Here is a 19,190-nt window from a genome sequence, read left to right as displayed (position 1 = left end):
GTCTGAGTAGCTTTGGGCCGATCACCAGGAGACTGGGAGTTCTAGCTCCACCTTATGCATGAAAGCTGTCTGAATAACTTTGGACCGATCACCAGGAGACTGGGAGTTCTAGTCCCGCCTTAGGCATGAAACTGGCTTTCATGCCTAAGGCAGGACTACAGCTTACAGTCTCCTGTTGATTGGCCCAAAGTTACCCCGTTGGCTTTCATGACTAAGGTGGAACTAGAACTCACGGTCTCCCACTTTCTAGCCTGGTGCCTTAACCACTGGGTTAAGCTGACTCTCTAGCTGGCTCTGCTACTGTTATCCTTTCCCTTCCTTCCTATTCAGGTTCAGCACGACGAACATAATTCCCATGCGGTTCTGGGGCCGGGTGCTGGGCTTGCAGGCCAAGCACTCCCAGTTCCTGCTGGAGGAGAAGCCCTTTCGCATCCTCGGCGGCTCAGTGCACTATTTCCGCATCCCCCGAGAATATTGGAAGGACCGCTTGGTCAAGATGAAGGCCTGTGGCCTGAACACCCTCACAACGTAAGGCTTGCCTCTTTCGCGGCTCCCTCAGCTTGGCCTCATTGCTGACTCCATTGGAATATAGGTAGTCCTTGACTTAGGACTTGTGGCTTAGTGGCCATTCAAAGTTCTGACATACATGGGGTGTACTTTACAACCCAGGTTTGGTAGTTTTGATGGTTGGGGGAATCCCACAGTCACGTGACCACACATCGGGCGCTTAGCAACCAGGTTGCGTTTACAGCTGTTTGCAGCATCCTGCAATCCCACAAGCACGTTTTAGCACATTTTTGCCCAAACCTAGCATTTATTTCTGGTTTTCGCCCAAAGCCATACCCATAGCAAACCATTGGTTCCCTTAGGAAACCCAGCATTTACTTAATGGCCATGGGGATATGCTTAACAAAGTCGTAAAATTGGGTTTGTCGTGTGCCTTCATTTGGGAGATATTTATTCACTGCCCTGTTCCAGGTATGTCCCTTGGAACCTTCATGAGGCCATCAGAGGGAGATTTGACTTCAGCGGAGACTTGGATCTGCAGTATGTATCAGGAGATCTGCCTTTTCTTTAGGAAAGAAATCCAGCAACCTAAACATCTGTTTTCTTTCTTCTGATATCTAATCTGCCTAGGCTGAATTTCTCATTCCTATACAGTACTGCGAAAAAGAGGGATGCTTTATATGAGCAAAAGCGTGAGGAGATGGTTTGAGTCGGAAATCAGATATACAGGAGGTTCTTGTGCTATTGATCATAATAAAAAATGATCAGGGGAAGAGCATTATGTACACTGTTTTGAGATGTATAAACAAAAGTAATATTTCAATAAAATCTCTATACGGCCATCAGCATAAGATCCTGATGGAGAGATAGAGAGAACGACATTTGAGCCGTGATAGCTATAACTTTGGCAAACTCTGCAAAACCTTTGACAGAACTTAGTTGGTGGGAAAATTTCATGGCTCCTTTTTAATAATCCCTACATTCTGTAACTAGGTCTTTAGATAAAGTTGGTTTCTGAGCCCTGGTGGTGCAGTGGTTAGAATGCAGTAATGCTGGCTAACTCTGCCGACTGCCAGCAGTTTGATCCTGACCGGCTCAGGGTTGACTCAGCCTTCCATCCTTCCGAGGTCGGTAAAATGAGGACCCGGATTGTTGGGAAGCAATAGGCTGACTCTATGAACTGCTTAGAGAGGGCTGTCAAGCACAATGAAGCGGTATATAAGTCTAATTGTGATTGCTATTTGGAGCTTCCTTTGCTAAATTCGAGACTGCTCTGCCTTTGCAGTGGTTTTGCCATTTCCCATTTGCTTCTCTAGGGCTTTTCTTAGGATAGCAGAAGAAGTAGGACTATGGGTGATTCTGCGCCCCGGACCGTATATCTGCTCCGAGTGGGATCTTGGTGGTCTACCCAGGTAAGTCTGAATGATTTTGACTTCTGGGTAAAATGTTACTCCTTAATGTGTGTCCGCAGCTTTCATAAGTCTACTTCTGAGGACAGAAATCTGATATTTAGAGCATAAATAGAACGGAGACGCTGGGACAGATGCAGCAAAGTAGAATGTAAGAGTCCAGGCAAACTGAGCAGTCATTCCTTTGCAGTGGGCCTTGTTTATCAAATATTATTTTATTTTAAATGTTCTACGTATCAGTAGGTTGTTTCTTCTGAAATGAAATGTATCCGGTCTGCATTGCTAATTTTGCTGTGTGTACCTTCTGATCCTTGATTGTAATAAAGAACTAATTTGGTTTCACGTTAGCAGCAAACTTTCTGCTTGGCATGTTCCAAGGAACTGTCCTTCCAAATGATATTTCTTTCCACTCAGAGCAGTGTTCCCCCATCCTTTCGCCTTCCTGACATTTTTAGATGTTGCAGCTTCAAAATATAAGTTGCAACTCCTAAACTGGAGAAGCCTGGCTTAAAAAGTTTTCCTGCAGCTTAACGTTCTGTATTCCAGTGTCAGTCTTGTCCTTCTGCTTATTTCTTCCCCATTACAAGCTTAGCAAAGTGTTATACACTCCCTCTTCTTTGTGACAGCCACCTAGATACTTAAAAAGTAGCCAAAGGTCATATACAGTATATCTCTACGGAGATTCTCAATCATCCAGGTGATGGTTGTCCCAAAGGTTTGGATTTTTTTCTTTGAAAACGTTTTGCTTCTCATCCCAGAACTGAAGAAGCCTCTTGAATGAGAAGCGAAACGTTTTCAGAGAAAAAAAAAACATCAAGAAAATCCAGTTTCCTTTTGGAAAAAAAGCAATTTTGGGATAGCCAACGGTCACAACCTATATGTACAACAGAATTCAGCTGGGTTAAAAGCCATTTCCTCTGCCTGGGGATTAAGGACGGCGAGGCTTTGAAACTGCTTCTGCTTTTCTGCCCCTCCCTCCCCAGGAATCCGTGCAAATGATGATAAGGAACGCCTCTTTGTTTCACCCCAGTCAGAAAATAGCTCTGAGTTCCTCCACGACACCCACTGCCTGCTCTTTTGGATCAGAGGTTCAGGCCAAATTCCCCACAGAAACATTTCTCAAACAAATAGGGGGAAGAAAAAAAACCACCCAGCCATCTTTTTGAATGCAAGTTCCCCGTTTCTGGGTTGAAATTGTTAGAGAAGGTGCGTCACCGAAGCCTGGCCTTCTGTTAAAGTTCTCCCCGTCACACTCTGGAGCCGTGCACAAGGGACATTTCTACCCTGCACTCCTGAGACTTAAAAGCAGGGTGGGAAGAGGGCCTGACGAATGGAGAAGGACAAGCTATCTCGGGAATTAGGAGCCCTGTCGTCAAAGCCAGGCAGATGGAGCAGGAAGAGGGGAGAAGGGAACAATAGGCCAGCTTTATGCAGGGTGACAGGGGTGAGGACTCGCCTGATGCCAGAGTGTTTTTCTTGCCACCCGGAATAAAAGCACCATTTGTTCCTTCTGCATTCAATTATTCAGCCTAAAAGCATTTTTCTGCCCTCCTTCCATTCGCTCCCTCCCTCCCTCCCCGCATATTTCACATAAAAGCAGCGGATAACGTTTTCAAGAGAATGACCCAGGCGTCCATAACCGTGGAGAGCACAAGTAGGGCATGTTGGTTTATTCTAGGCACGAAAAACAGTGATTGCATCTAAGCATCTTGATTTCTGGCCTCCTCTTCAGAGCCGACGGGGCAAAATGGAACATTTGTGGCTCAAGGTGGAACTGTGGGGTCCTGGGTGCTCTCTGAACTTGGTTGTTTCCTTGCAACGTTTCATGACCCAACTAGGCAACATCATCAGTGTTAGAAGGGAGTGGGGTTTGCTGTTTGTTTATATAGTAGCGGCTTGGAGGGTTGGAGGGAGGGTTGTTTTCCTGTTAGTTCCTTGATTGGTCTGTCAAAACACCCCCCCTCACCAGCAATTAACACCCAGATAACAAGAGATTAACACCAGTGTTGATGACAGACCAACAATCAAGCAGGAAACAAAAGCCCGATCAAGGCACTACCAACCCAGACTAACAATCAAACAAAAAACAACAGCCTAACCCAGGGGTAGGCAACCTTGGCTCTTTTATGACTCGTGGACTTCAACTCCCAGAATTCCTGAGCCAGCTATGCTGAGGGGAAAAGGAGAGTTTCTAAGCTGAGCCATGCTGGCTCAGGAATTCTGGGAGTTGAAGTCCACGAGTCATAAAAGAGCCAAGGTTGCCTATCCCTGGCCTAACCCAACAGCCACCAAGATCACTCCTAACAACAGTGACAGGGCAAGCCCCCCCCTTTCTAGCACTGATGATGCTACTTTATTTGGGTCATGTAAGATCTGCCAGAAGACCACCAAGGAACTCCACACCAGCTCCACAGAGAGCACCAGGAACTCCAGAAATGGGGCAAACTCTGGATTGGACTTAGCTGAGGAAGTCAGCTGTAGAAAGAAAGGAAGGTGACCCTGAGCTTTGGGTCTGGATCCGGCTGTAGGCAGCATGAACGTGCCAGGACTGTTCCAGGTCAGCACCTGCCACTTACAATCTCAATGAAGACAAGGGTTGCCAGTTCCAATTTTGGACTCTCCACAAACCTTTCTATGTATAATTTGCTAAGTGACCCCCAAGAAAGCCTTCTCAGTTTATTGGCCCTCCACTGCCTTTGGTTACCATCTTGATGTGAGTTACATTCTAGAACAGGAGTGTCCAACCTTGGCAACTTGAAGACGTAGAGTTCAACCCACCGAATTCCCCAGCCAGCTGTTGGGCACCCTCGCTCTAGATTAGAACATCCAGGGGTATCTGTTAGTTTCTCCACTTATTCTGAATATGATAGACCAGTGATGGCGAATCTTTTAGAGACCGAGTGCCCAAACTGCAACCCAAAACCCACGTATGCATTGTCGAGTGCTGGGTGGGTGTGGCCCATTGGCTGGGTGTGGCCAATTGGGTGGGCGTGGGCCATTGGGTGGGCGTGGCTGCGGTGGTAACAGCAGACTGGGTGGGACTAAAAAGTTCAATCAATCAATTCCAACTTTGCAAGAACTTTTTTTTCCCGCGAGAAGTTGAAATTGACTGATTGAACCTTTTTTTTTGCACATGGTGGTGGAGGCCTAAAGCGGAAAGGTTTTATAAAACCCAGCTGAAGGCCTAGGACTGGGGCAACGATGCGTGTGCCCACAGAGAGGGCTCTGAGTGCCACCTCTGGCACCCGTGCCATAGGTTCGCCACCACTGTGATAGACGAACGGCTCAACTCCGTAAAAGCCAAGTTTGATGGAAGGAGGTTTTGTTCTTTGACTGTGACCATCAACCTACAGATGACATGTCTGTGGAGATTCTCAGTCCTCCAGGTCATGGCTGTCCCAAAGATGACTTTTCAGGAGGCAACTGGACTTTCTTGTTTTTCTTTGAAAACGTTTCGCTTCTCATCCAAGAAGTTTCTTCAGCTCACACTTCCATTCCCCACCATCCAGTCAGAGCCGAAGGAGCTTCTTGGATGAGAAGCAAAAAGTCTTCAAAGAAAAACAAGAAAGTTTAGTTTGCCTCCTGAAAAAGCACCTTTGGGATTACAGATGATGTGTTGCACCGTACAAAATTTCACAGAAGCTGCCCTTAGTTACACTGGGAATTTAACCTGTGTGGGCTGATTTGGGCTGCATTCTTGGCTGATTCTCCACATACCTCCATCTTCCTTTCTAGTTACTGGAACAAATGGTTGACTTCCTCGGCTGTGTTACTTTTTTTATTTTCCTTCACTGGTTTTATTTCTTCCCTCTGGGGATAACCTGTTGATGCCAGACCCTAAAGCAATACTCTTGATGAGTCCAACGTCATCTCTGAAAATCCTTCCTAGTTACCGGATCCCAAGGGGATGTTCGACACTCACCGTCCTACTTATTTGTTTTTTTTTTTCCACTTGCCTTTGCCACCAGAGATTGGGTGTCTAGAGAATCTTAGCTCAAACAGAGTTTTTGCCTCTTAACCTTCCCCATCTTCCCTCTCCTCTTTTCAGTGAGCTGGCCCTGAGTTGGTTTTCTCTAATTCCATGCAGTTGCGTATTTTAAATGTTTTCAGACATTTAAACCTGCAATTTAAGGCAGGTTTAGAAAGGATGAAAAAAAACGTGCCTTGCATGCTAAGGCAAACTTACCCAATTTGAACTTGTATTCAAGGCCAATGCAGTCTTATGCAAAAATATCTCCCCCTTTTAAGTTCAAAAATCATGAAATGTGTAAAGATATTAAGAAAAAGTGCACATGGTCATTTCTGTAGGAAAAAACATCACGTGAAATTATATTGCATTAGGAAGAGTTTAGAAAATGCATAGGTAAAGTGAGTAGAAAAAATATTATATTGTGTCTATTAGAACTATCCCAAGATTTTTCCCTCCCCTTTTCTCCTTCCTTCCTTCCTTCCTTCCTTCCTTCCTTCCTTCCTTCCTTCCTTCCTTCCTTCCTTCCTTCCTCCCTCCCTCCCTCCCTCTTTCTTTCTTTCTTTCTTTCTTTCTTTCTTTCTTTCTTTCTTTCTTTCTCCATTCTAACAGGTGCAATGTAATCATTTTTAGCCACTTTTCCTAAGATGTGTATGTGTGTGCGCTCGCATGTGTATGAATATTTTAAAGAACGTCTTTAAGCATTTAAAAATGAGTTAAAACCAAGCTGAATATCCAGTCTGCCCCAGCCCATTTCTTTCAAGCCTGCTTAAAAATGGGAGGGGGGAGTCAAAAACTGCCAGGGGTCATGAGTTAGTTTTTTTAAAAAATTTCATCTTCTCCTATTTTAATCAATGATCTGATCATCCTCCTTCCTAGCTGGTTGCTTCAGGATCCTGAAATGCAGCTGAGGACAACCTATAAGGGTTTCACCGAGGCTGTAGATTCTTACTTTGACCACCTGATGCCCCAGGTGGTCCATCTTCAGGTAAATAACATCACCCCCTTTGTTTACTTATTCCTGGGGTTTCTTTTTAAAAAAAAAAAATCACACAATCTTTTATCGCACCAAAATTGAAAACCAGGTAGAGGCTACCCTGTCCACATGCCCCAGATTAATTTTCTAGACCTTCCGGGGATGCTATTGAATGTTCAAAGGTATCTTGCAATTGGAAAGGTCAGCGGTAAGGAGAGGACAGAGCAGGTACTTTGTGATCTACAACATCTCTGCCTGCTGAAAGCGTCCTTGACAGAGGGGACCTTTGATTTCCCATTTCCGTGTTCTGGTGAGGTTCAGCGGTTTTTCTAAGTCACTTTTAAAGTGGAACTTCAGAGCAAGCCGTGGAGAGACAAGGCAAAGCTGTACAGAGTCCTCCTCCTCCATTCATCTTCCCAAATAAAGTAATTAGATCCACCAGCTGCTCCCTATCTGCTTATGTTCTCCTGCTTCTCTTCCTAGTACAAGAATGGAGGGCCAATCATAGCCATGCAGGTGGAGAATGAATACGGCTCCTACGCCCAGGACCAAAATTACATGGCCTACATAAAGCAGGTAAAGTTATCCTTCCATCTCCTTTGAAGTTAAAAAGAAATGCTGCTGATACACATCACATAAAAGCAAAACAAGGACACACCTACACACACACACACTCACAACATCCAAGAGTTGATCTGACTGATCCCTTGAAACTGGAGTGATATTTGTTAAATTCCTTAAACTTAACATGCTGTCCGTCTCATTATCCAGCGCCTCTTGCTAACAGACAAAAGAGTACTATAGTAATATGAAAGTTACAGGGAAGGAGATGCTGGTTAAATAGTAGGATGGTTTTATTTTGTACCTTTTAATTTATTATTTTTTAAATGTGTTGGCTGCCCATCTCCAAAGTTCCTAAGAGTAATAGAGCCAGTTCTAAGAAGACATGTGAAGGTTAGACAGCCATCCATCCATCCTTCCAGTGGGGCCGCTTTAATTTGGATTCTTGCATGGAACAAGGGTGGAACTCCATGGTTCCTTCCCACTCTAGAACTCAGGGATCTCTCCTTAAAGAGGTTCCTGAGCTTTCTTGCAAACGCAAAGAGATCTCCGGGCCTTGAGCCATTCGGAACCGGGCCCCAGACGTGTCAGGCGTGCTCGCCTCTCACATGAATGAGGCGGCACGCTCACACATGCTTGCCTGCCACTTGTGGGGAATGATCCCCTCTTTCCCCCCCCCCCTCACCTGCCGATCCACAAAGCCGAAAAGGTTCTGAAGCAAATAGCTTGAGACTCATAAAATGAACCTTTGGCCCTGTAGCAAAAGACGTGGCACATCCTCCTTTGCCGTAGATTATTTTGCAAACCTGACTGAAGCTGCCTTGTAAAACCCGGTAATCTGGAGAGGCCGGCTAATTTGATTAAGGTTCTCCTTCTGTCATCTCATCCAGCAGAGGACTTTGCAGGTCACCGCCTGTGTCCTGGGCAGGCAGGCAGGCAGGCAGGCAGGCCCTGAGAGAGGATCAGTTTAAAGCTTGGCAAATCCCGCTCACGGTGGGCCCTCGTCCCTTACCTGGAGGAAACGCCAGCGCAGAGGCATTAATGCCAGGGTTACCTGGCTGGATTTACAACAGCGACTGTTCAAAGTTACAACGGCACTGAAAAAGGTGGTTTTCTGCCAGTCCTCTCTCTCTTGTGACAGTCGTTAAGCGGGTCACTATGTGACCGCACTTGATTTTACTGCCTTTTTGGCACTGGTTGTTAAAGGAATACTGAGGTCGTTAAGCAAACTCATTTTTCTCGATGAGGCAGAGGGGTTGCCTGAAATAAAAAATAAACGCAGTTTCCAGCAAAACATTTTAAATCTTGGTCATGTGACCATGAGACACTGCAAACCACCATAAATGTGGCCGAAATTTGTGGTCATATGACTGCAGAGAGGAGAGTGGCATTGTCGGAAGTTTGAATCCAGGTTGCAAGTAGCTTTTTTTTTGGGGGGGTGGCTGTAATAACTTTGAATGGTCACTGAAGGACCATTCGTAATTCGAGGACTACCTGTTCCATGTTTCTTTTCTAGTTGCTCAAGTTGGGCTATAAAAGTCTTGGCCATTGCAACATACAGATGTCTCTTTGCAGCCACCCTGTGGTGGCCTGACGTTTTGCAACCCGGATCTGTAAACCTGGTTTATATTTGTGATCCAATAAAAAGGATGCACGGAAGGTAGTTTGTAACGATTGGGCTGGAAATCCCGAGGCCTCTGCATGGATCAAGGCTGGCATCAGAAATGCCTTGATGAACAGCAGGGCTTTTTCAGCTTCTCTTGGTCCTCGTGACATCTGGGTCAGAATGTCTGTGAGGATTCTCAAACATCCAGGTGATGGTTGTCCCATAGGTGCTTTTCCAAAAGGCAGCTAGCTGGACTCTTCCTTGGTTTAACTTCGGTTAGAACTGAAGAAGCTTTTTGGATGAGAAACAAAACAAAACCATGAAAGTCCAGTTGCCTTTTGGAGAAGCACTTTTGGGAGATCTGGGTCAGAATCACACTGGTCCTGGAAAGAGTAACTCCCTTCAAAACGTGGTTTGTTCCTGATCCCGGCTTCTTCTGGGATATCAGCTCTGAACTTCAGCATGCTGATCTTTCTTTCTCGCAGGCCCTGTTAAGCAGGAATGTGGTGGAATTATTGATGACCTCGGATAATAAAGATGGCCTGAATGCCGGCACCGTAGAAGGAGGTAACCTGGGTTATTCTGGAGCAAAGTTGTGACTGAGATTAAAAAAAAAAAGTGGCACGGTACCACTTATCTGCTACAATTTTACAAAAATTGTAAAAAAAATATTGTAAAATTGGGTTTTTTTGTGTTTAAATACATGTGGGTAACCAGCAGTGCTATAAAGTATTTGCATGCCATAGAAAGCTTTTGAAATTATTCTTCTATTTAAGGCTCAGAATATGTGTACAGGTAATCCTGGACTTGCAACTATTCGTCTAAGCCAGAGGTGTCATCCGGAAGCCGCGCCCACCCCATTGCCGGCAATGGCAAAACCGTCCTGATACATTGCGTGACGTCACATGACATCGCGAGTTTGACATGTCTGATCTAAGCATTCAAAGTTTCAACAGCATTGAAAAAAGAGACCTACCGCCAGTTGATTAAAAATACGATTTAGAATTTTAATAACTTTGTTTCTCCCCCCCCATTTTACCTTGCCAATAAAGCCTCTAATCCTACTGGAAGTAGAATAAATTTGTGAGGCTAATGAGAAAGAATTTGGATATAATGCTTAAAATTGCTAGACTTGCCTGCATGGTTTCTGACACCCGATTGTTATGTCCAATTTTCCTTACTCTATGCTGACTGCATGCAAAGGATGAGTGCATAATTTATACGGCCGGCTTCCAGAATGGGTTTGTGTGTGCGTCTTTGCCTACTAATTTATTAAAACTTATTTTCATTCCATTAGTATGCTCCAGGCAAGTAACCCAATCAGATATGCAAAAAGAGCTTCACTAAATCTAATCAAAATGATAAGATGAACTTCATGATGACAGATCGCAATGCTCTGGTACAAAATTAAGGGTTTGGCCCTCTCTGCAATTAACAGAGAGATGGCCAAACCAGAGGCCAGAATGAATAAATGAATGAATGAATGAATAAAAAATGAAAAAATAAATAGGAACTAGGTATGTCTAATCTAACAAAGAGAAGGACCAGGGATGACCTGATAACTGTCTTCCAATATTTGAGGGTCTGCCAGAGGGAAGAGGGGGGTCAACTTATTCTCCAAAGCACCTGAGGGCAGGACAAGAAGTAACGGATGGAGACTCATCAAAGAGACATCCAGTCTAAAACTAAAAGGAGAAATTTCCTGACAATGAGAACAATTAGTCCATGGAACGGCTTGTCTCCAAAAGTTGTGGGTTCTCCATCCTTGGAGGTTTTCAAGAAGAGACTGGACAGCCATTTGTCCAGAGTGGTGTAGAATCTCCTGCTTGAGCAGGGGGTTGGACTAGAAGACCTCCAAGGTCCCTTCCAGCTCTTTAACTCTGTAAATAAATCTGTCCTGGGTTTTCTTTCCAAGGCTTAGTACAAATCATGTCGTTTTCTTGCATCATTCTTTTGCCCAATCTAACGTGGAGATTCTCTTTGCTTGCTTCAAAGCAGAGCCACTTGCAAGGCCCACATTAATAAACCGTGAGCGTTCAGGGCTGCTTCCTGTTGCCTCTGCCCTTTTGAAATGCAAGCCCAGAGGACTGTCCCCTGAGTAGGCTGCCCATTTGAGCTATGGCATCCCACTTAAATTGATTTCTCCTTCTCTAAGTTGCAGCCATTCCCTTCTGTGTCCATGTGGGGTCGCTCTCTCCCTTCTAGTAGTAGGGACAATTGGGGGCGGGGGGGGGAGAAAGAGCTTTGAGCCTTGTTCTGTGTTTTTGCACGAATGTGTTGACTTGCCTGCGAGCGCTTGCTCGCTCCTCGCTCATTCATCCCCTGGCTGAGAGTTGTGTGTTTCCCGGCGGGCTTGTGTGCCTCGGCCCCAGCCCCTGCTTCAGATGTCACAACAATCTGCTCATTAGAGTCAACATGTCAAGTAATCAGGAATGCGGAATAACTAGGGCCCTGAGTGATGCAACGATGACAGCCTCGGAAGAGGTGGCCGTGAGAATGCACAAAAGGGTGAATAAAAGGCAGGCTGGGGGGAAAAAAAAGGAGAAGAAAGGAAGAGTGGTCTGTTGTTGTGGATTGTTGCCCGCAAGAGAAAATGCCATCCTGGCTCGTTTAGGTGCAGTTCTGTCTTTCTCTCTCTCTCTGCCTGTCCTGTTGAATTCTGCACCTTGGATTTTACATCTGTGCTGCGTGGGGGTCTTCATTTTGGAAAGAACTAAGCCACTAGTCCTTCTGGCCTAAAGTATATTGTGTGTTGCAGTTGTGGTTGTCCTGAATAGACATTACAGGTAATCCTTGACTTACAATATTTCATTTAGGGACCATCCAAAGCAGGGGTCTTCGAACTTGGCAACTTTAAGACTTGTTGACTTCAACTCCCAGAATTCCTCAGCCACAAGTCCACAAGTCTTAAAGTTGCCAAGTTCGAAGACCCCTGGTTCAAGGTTACAACGGCAAGGAAAAAAGGGACTTATGGTCATTTTTCACACTTAATGGCTGTTGCAGCATCCCATAATCAAAATTCAGGCTCTTGACAACCAACATGTATTTACAGTGGTTGTAGCATCCCGGGGTCATGTGATCACCATTTCTTACCTTCCCAGTTGGTTTCTAAGCAGCAAAATCGGGTGTGTGTGTGTGCAAATTTGCTTAACAACTCGTGATTCACTTAACACCTGCAGTGATTCAGTAACACTAACAGAATAACAGAGTTGGAAGGGGCCTTGGAGGTCATCTAGTCCAACCCCCTGCTCAGGCAGGAAACCCTATATCATTTCAGATAAATCGCTGTTCAGTCTCTTCTTAAAAACTTCCAATGTTGGAGCATTCACCGCTTCTGGAGGCAGGTTGTTCCACTGGTTAATTGTTCTGACTGTCAAGAAATTTCTCCTTAGTTCCAGGTTGCTTCTCTCCTTGATTAGTTTCCATCCGTTGCTTCTGCCTTCAGGCGCTTTGGAGAATAGCTGGACTCCGTCTTCTTTGGGGCAGCCCCTGAGATATTGGAACACTGCTATCATTTCATCCCTGGCCAAAAAGGTCGTACGATTGGGCGTGACACCCTTAACAACTGCCTTACTCAGCCACAGAAATGCTGGTCCCAGTTATAGTCCATAAGCCAAGGATTACCTGTGGATTAACTGCTATTGTAGCCTAGTTGAAATCTTTTCTTTTTCTGCCCATTTTCCCTCTTTCTCAATAGCTTTGGCCACTATCAACTTTCAGAAGATGGAGCCGGGACTCCTGTCCTCCCTCAACAAACTGCAGGTAAGGAGGCGGCTTCCCAAGGTCAGACTTTTCATCTTCTAATGCTCTTGTTGTGTGTTTTATGGTCTGAAAACAAGGAGGGCGCCAATTGCAAAAAAAAAAAGCCAAGTTTTCCGATTCCTGGAACTGTATTTATCACTGCCTTCCAAACGTAAATCCTTCCCCGGTTTCCTTGGGGTACATTTCCCGCAGCCCAAAATAAAAACGGTCATCAGAGAGCCATAATTGGTCGCTGCTCAATTGTGCCCCAAAGAATTTATATCCAGACAGAGTTGGCTTTCGGGAAATAGATTTACTTCATGTGCTGGGGGAGGACTGTCTTCATCCTTCTTGTCAACCATCAGTAAATAACCCACGGAGAAGCTCATTGATTCCTCTGCTGGTCCAGGATCGGGATGTGAAGAAAGTCATTTCCATTTTCATTGAATCCCATCCTCGTGTTCTGTGTTCATTTGATTTTTAAAAAATGCATTCGTTCTCTGATCTTCCCCCAGGAGGTCTTTCAAAGTGGCTTATATCTCAATAAAACGAGATAGTTCTTGGCCTGTAGGCTCGAATTCTAAAAGATACAGCATTCAAGGAAAAAGAGACGGGAAAGAAGAGAGAGAGAGAAAAAAAATGAAAATTCAAGGATGAGTTAATATATCAGAATGGTATTACGGTCCAGGAGACTAAATTCTAGTCCCGCCTTAGGCATGGAAGCTGGCTGGGTGACTTTGAGCCAAGCACCAGGAAATGGGGAGTTCTAGTTCTGCCTTAGGCATGAAAGCCATCTGGGTGACTTTGGACCTATCACCAGGAAACTGTGAGTTCTAGTCCCACCTTAGGCATGAAAGCCGACTGGGTGGCTTTGGGCCAGTCACCAGGAGACTGTGAGTTCTAGCTCTGCCTTAGGCATGAAAGCCGACTGGGTGAGTTTGGGCCAATCACCAGTAGACTGTGATTTCTAGTCCCGCCTTAGGCATGAAAGCCGACTGGGTGACTTTGGGCCAATCACCAGGGGACTGTGAGTTCTAGTCCCGCCTTAGGCATGAAAGCCGACTAAGTGGGCCAATTACCAGTAGACTATGAGTTCTAGTCCTGCCTTAGGCATGAAAGCCAACAAGTGGGCCAATTACCAGTAGACTGTGAGTTCTAGTCCCGCCTTAAGCATGAAAGCCGACTGGGTGACTTTGGGCCAATCTCCAGGGGACTGTGAGTTCTAGTCCCACCTTAGGCATGAAAGCCGACTAAGTGGGCCAATTACCAGGAGACTATGAGTTCTACTCCTGCCTTAGGCATGAAAGCCAACAAGTGGGCCAATTACCAGTAGACTGTGAGTTCTAGTCCCGCTTTAGGCATGAAAGCCGACTGGGTGACTTTGGGCCAATCACCAGGAGACCATGGTTTGACAGCTGCCTAGGCTACCTGAGAGAGGACTTCAAAAGGAGACCCTGTTTTCACCTGGTGGGTTTGCCCTTTTTCAGCGTGACATGCCAACGATGGTGATGGAGTACTGGACTGGTTGGTTTGACAGTTGGGGAGGACCTCACAACGTGTTTGACGCGGATGGTAAGTTCTTTGCTGGTGCAATTCCTTCTCCACCTGCTTCAAAGCAGAGGCAAAGAACAAGCTGTTCAAACTTTACTAACTTCAAACAGGCTGTTCTTTGCCTCTGCTTTGAATGTTTACACTTCCATTTTCTGAGATCACCAGCCGCTCAGAGTCCCTTGAACTGCGAGACGGGCGTCAAATAAATTTGATAAATAAATAAATACATTTTGATAGCAGCGCCTCGGTTGCGGACTTCTGCTCTTAACACTGAATCTGATTTGTCTTCCATGCACCCAGGGGAAGGGGAAAAAAAACCCTACATTTATTTTTAATGTTTTGAAGCTTTTAATTCCTCCTCAGGTTTTATGACTCCTTTAAATATAGCCAGTTGCCCCTTTATGGTGCAGCAATTTCAGCTGGTTTAATTCAAGCTGTCAAAAGAGACCTTGAGCTCCCTGCCCTGAAAAATGGATGGCAGAACAAAAACTCAACAACATCATTTTAATTTTCAATGCGAAGATATAAACCGTTCTTCTCCGCTCCCCGAGAACAATCATCTGGGTTTTGTTTTTTTTCTCCTTTGGCTGTGGGAATTGTAATCATTGTACGAGAATAAAAGTACAAAGTACAAAGTAAAGTAGAAGATATTCAGTGAGAGTTATTTTCAAGCATTTATTTTTTAATTCAGTGTTGGGGCTAACTGACTTTGGCTTATGATTAAAAAGAAGCAATGTAGTTTTTTAAAAAAAATATATATATGTGGATACAGCTGACCGGACGATTTGTGCTTATCACAAAAAAAAGCCAAAAGTCATAGGAAATCAATAACTATCCTGGGAAAACATCCATAGTTTTAGTGGTGGTAGTTAGAGGCCTACAGGGAGAGGCTGTTCCAGAGGATGGGTGTAAACTTGGCAAAGCAAAGCCCCATTTTTAACATTCTTTGCAAGGTCAACTCCTGGAAGGATCGCTTGCTGATTCTGCTTCAAAAGGATGTAAACACTTAACACAATTCCACGTACTAGAATTGACTGTAGAGACCCAGGTTCATAAGTCCAGTTTAGCATATGGGTTGATTGAGTGATTTGGGAACAGCTTACCCCTAGAAATTGTGGGCGCTCCATCACTGGAGATTTTAAAGAAGAGACTGGATAGTCACTTGTCTGAAATGGTATAGGTTCTCCTGCTTGAGCAGGGGGCTGGACTAGAAGACCTCTAAGGTCCCTTCAAGCTCTATTCTATTCTATTCTATTCTATTCTATTCTATTCTGTAATTTCTATTCTATTCTAATCTATTCTATTCTGTAATTTCTATTCTATTCTATTCTATTCTGTAATTTCTGTTCTGTTCTGTTCTGTTCCGTTCCGTTCCGTTCTGTTCCGTTCTGTTCTATTCTATATATGGGATCGCTCATCCACAGCCTAACTCATCTCACAGGGTTCTTGTCTATGGAGATTCTCAGTCATCCAGGATGTGGTTGTCCCAAAGGTGCTTTTTCCCAAAGGCAGCTGGACTTTCTTAGTTTGTTTTTTTTTTCTTTGAAAAATAATCAAATCCTTCCATTTCCCACCAGTCAGTTAGAACCAAAGAAGCTTCTTGCATGAGAAGCAAAACGTTTTCAGAGAAAAAACCCCAAGAAACCCAGGGATCTTGTAGTAAGCTTGCTCATTGTGCTCTTAAGTCGTCACAGTCATGAAGCAGCCCCAAAGGTGCTTTTTCAAGAGGCAACTGGACTTTGTTGTTTGTTTTTTGAAGACGTTTCACTTCTCATATGAGAAGCTTCTTCAGCTCTGAAAACATCTCCGAGAAAAAACAACGAAAGTCCAGTTGCCTCTTGAAAAAGCACCTTTGGGACAACCATGACCTGGATGACTGAAAATCTCCATAGTCAGTCATAAAGCAGGTCATTACCTCGCTATCCTAGTTTTAGGATTTGTTTTTGTAGTCATTGTTGAACAAATCACCCGGGTTGGTTAAAAGAATCCGCAACTCTTAAGCAAATCCATTGTTTGCTTTGAGGCATTTTTGCCAAAAAATGGAAGTAAACAGCAAGCGTTCAGCAAAAAATGTCGTAAATCACAGTCATAGTGACAGGACACTGCTATAAATGCCTGTTACATGACCACAGGTGAGGGACCCGCCCCTCAGAACTTTAGAACTGGGCCGTAAGTATCTTTAAGGGAGGTCTTCATAGCTATGAACAGTTGCTGAGTGACTTCTTGCATAAAGTCAAATAGCAATAGTAGCAAGATTAACATCCGGTGCCATGCGACACTCGAAGCCATGTTTGTCTCCGCAGAGATGCTGGAAAGGATTGAAGACGTTCTCCGATCAGGAGCATCCATCAATCTCTACATGTTCCACGGAGGGACCAATTTTGGATTCATGAACGGTGCGCTGCATTTTAACAACTACAAGGCAACCATCACCAGCTACGGTAAGGTTCCATTGGCTGACTGGGCCTGGCTTGCAAGGGATGCTGGGAGGTTCAAGGCAGAAGAGTTCCGCTTAGTTCCCAATTAGGAGAGCGCCTGGAATGGAACAATCTCACTGGAAGAAGGAGGAGCTTCCCTGAAATGACGGTCATTTAGCCAAGTGACAGGGTGTCAGGCAATAATCAGTGGGGTGTCACTGGTATCTTGTTCAAATGAAAGTCAAAAATGTGATGGGGAACAGTTTCAAATCTCCACCAAGCCCTGACGCTTGTAGAGTTGGAAGAAAGCAAATAAGATGATTAAAGGCCTGGAGACTAAAACATATGAAGAACGGTTGCAGGATTTGGGTTTGGCTAGTCTAGAGAAAAGAAGGACTGGGGGGAGGGGGACATGATCGCAGTCTTCTAGGATTTGAGAGGTTGCCACAAAGAGGAGGGGGTCAACTTATTTTCCAAAGCACCAGAAGGCAAGACTAGAAACAATGGATGGAAACTCATCAAGGCGAGAAGCAACCTGGAATTAAGGAGAAATTTCCTAACAGTGAGGACAATTAACCTGTGGAACAGCTTGCCTCCAGAAGTTGTGGGTGCTCCATCACTGGAGGTTTTTAGGAAGAGACTGGACAGCCACCTGTATCAAATTGTATAGGGTCTCCTGCTTGAGCAGGGGTTGGACTAGAACACCTCCAAAGTCCCTTCCAGCTCTTTTCTGATCGATTAAAATTGCTACGATGTCCTACCTGCGTTTGTACAGTGAATTTAAGAGTGGGCTAAAAATCAGATTATGGGTATGATTGTCTTATAATGTGGCATGAAGCAAGCTATCACAATATGCCACAATACAGGGCTCTCCAAAGTTGGCCACTTTAAGACTTGCTGGCTGACGAATTCTGGGAGTTGAAGTCCACAAGTCTTAAAGTGGCCAAGTTCGGACACCCTTGCCGCTTCGTTTTTGCAAGCAAAGAAAACAAAAGTTGTGTTTTGTTAATCAAGTTTAAGATTGAACATGTTATCTGAGCTGTGGCTGGGCTCTTATATCATCTTTTCTCTGGTTACTAAATGAACCTGTTTTTTAAGGGTCTCATAATTCACGCTGAACTGATCAACTGGCCCAATGGGAACAGAAACCCCAAAAGATTAAACCTGGATTAAAACTATCCAAGATTACCAATAAAGGAGAATATTTGTAGCTCAGGGTTGAAATGAGGGGTCCTTGGTGCTCTCTGAGCTTGGTTGTTCTCTTGCAGACATTTCGTTACCCAAACTAGGTAACATCATCAGGGCTAATGATCAGTGCTAAGGTTAGCCTGTTGTGGGAATGTCAGCATTGGGAATGTCAGCATTGGGATTGTTCCTAGCCTGGTTAAGAGGGTTTGGTGAATCCAGCCTGTGTGTGTGTGTGTGTATGTGTGTGTTTGTATGTGTTGTTCTTGTAGTGATTTCCATGACATGCACCTATACATAAGGTAAACTAGGTTTTTTTTGCTACCTGCTCTACTTTTGTTTTGTTTTTTCAGATTATGACGCCGTGTTGACTGAGGCTGGAGATTACACCGCCAAGTACTTTAAACTGCGCAAGCTTCTTTCCAGCATGATGGGTAACTGCATGAAAGAAGGGGCGGCTTCTCTGCCCTCTCTAAATGCTGGGGGGGGCGGAGGAGTCCGGCTTGAAAAACGACTCTCCCCCAGTGGGTGTGTTGAGCCCCCCTGCTGCTTCCAGTGCAGCTTCATTCTGTTGATCAGCCAGCGGGGCTGCTTTCAGCAGAGTGGGGAGAGGATGGAAGGAGCGGGGGGGGGGGAGTTTTGTTATGAGACTGGCCCTTGGGGGGCTTCCAAGGTGGTGAGGAAGGATGAGTCCTTATAACCACATCGTTGGTGGACTTAAAGCAAATGCTGACTGGAAAGAGGAGAGAGGCAGCGGAGAGGAGGGGAGGGGAGAAGGAAGGAAGGAACGAAGGAAGGAACGAAGGAAGGAAAAGGGAGGGAGGGAGGGAATGGAAAGGGGAGGGAGGGAGAGAGAGAAAGCTTTGTACATCCTCCCCTTTTTCTTCCTTCTTTTCTTTCTTTGATCCTGGGAAGAAACTGTTTCAGTGCCATCACCTTTGAGTTGGGCTCCATTCTGGATGAATACATTCCGGAATTTTCTTGGTAGTACAGTAACACAGTGTTTTACCATCGCCTTCCTCCAGGCTATGAAGTTGTTGTTTTTTCTTTTTCATTTTAACCAATTTAGCCAGGAGCCCTAACATTTCCTCCGTTTAGTGTTAACTGGGTCTGACCAGGCTTAGCTTGTGTAGATGAGAGAAAGACCTTCTTTCCTTCCTTCCTTCCTTCCTTCCTTCCTTCCTTCCTTCCTTCCTTCCTTCCTTCCTCTTCCTTCCTTCCTTCCTTCCTCTTCCTTCCTTCCTTCCTTCCTCTTCCTTCTTTCCTTCCT

General features: G+C 44.9%; 1 protein-coding gene across 1 annotated transcript in view; it reads left to right on the top strand.

Moving 5' to 3' along the window:
* The first annotated feature begins 346 nt into the window (after positions 1-346).
* Positions 347-19,190, top strand: part of GLB1L2 (galactosidase beta 1 like 2) — a 27,819-nt gene continuing 8,975 nt past the window's right edge. Inside the window, 10 exon segments of the mRNA XM_029285332.1 lie at positions 347-528; positions 979-1,047; positions 1,824-1,919; positions 6,763-6,871; positions 7,343-7,435; positions 9,512-9,593; positions 12,724-12,788; positions 14,255-14,339; positions 16,622-16,759; positions 18,274-18,354. Coding sequence (XP_029141165.1) covers positions 356-528; positions 979-1,047; positions 1,824-1,919; positions 6,763-6,871; positions 7,343-7,435; positions 9,512-9,593; positions 12,724-12,788; positions 14,255-14,339; positions 16,622-16,759; positions 18,274-18,354 — 991 coding nt within the window. The 5' untranslated portion in view covers positions 347-355.

This window comes from Protobothrops mucrosquamatus, unplaced genomic scaffold, assembly GCF_001527695.2.
Source record: "Protobothrops mucrosquamatus isolate PMUCROS unplaced genomic scaffold, P.Mucros_1.0 scaffold1523, whole genome shotgun sequence".
NCBI classification, from domain to species: domain Eukaryota; kingdom Metazoa; phylum Chordata; class Lepidosauria; order Squamata; family Viperidae; genus Protobothrops; species Protobothrops mucrosquamatus.
Note: the sequence above shows the minus strand (reverse complement) of the source record. Positions and strands in the feature narration are given on the sequence as shown.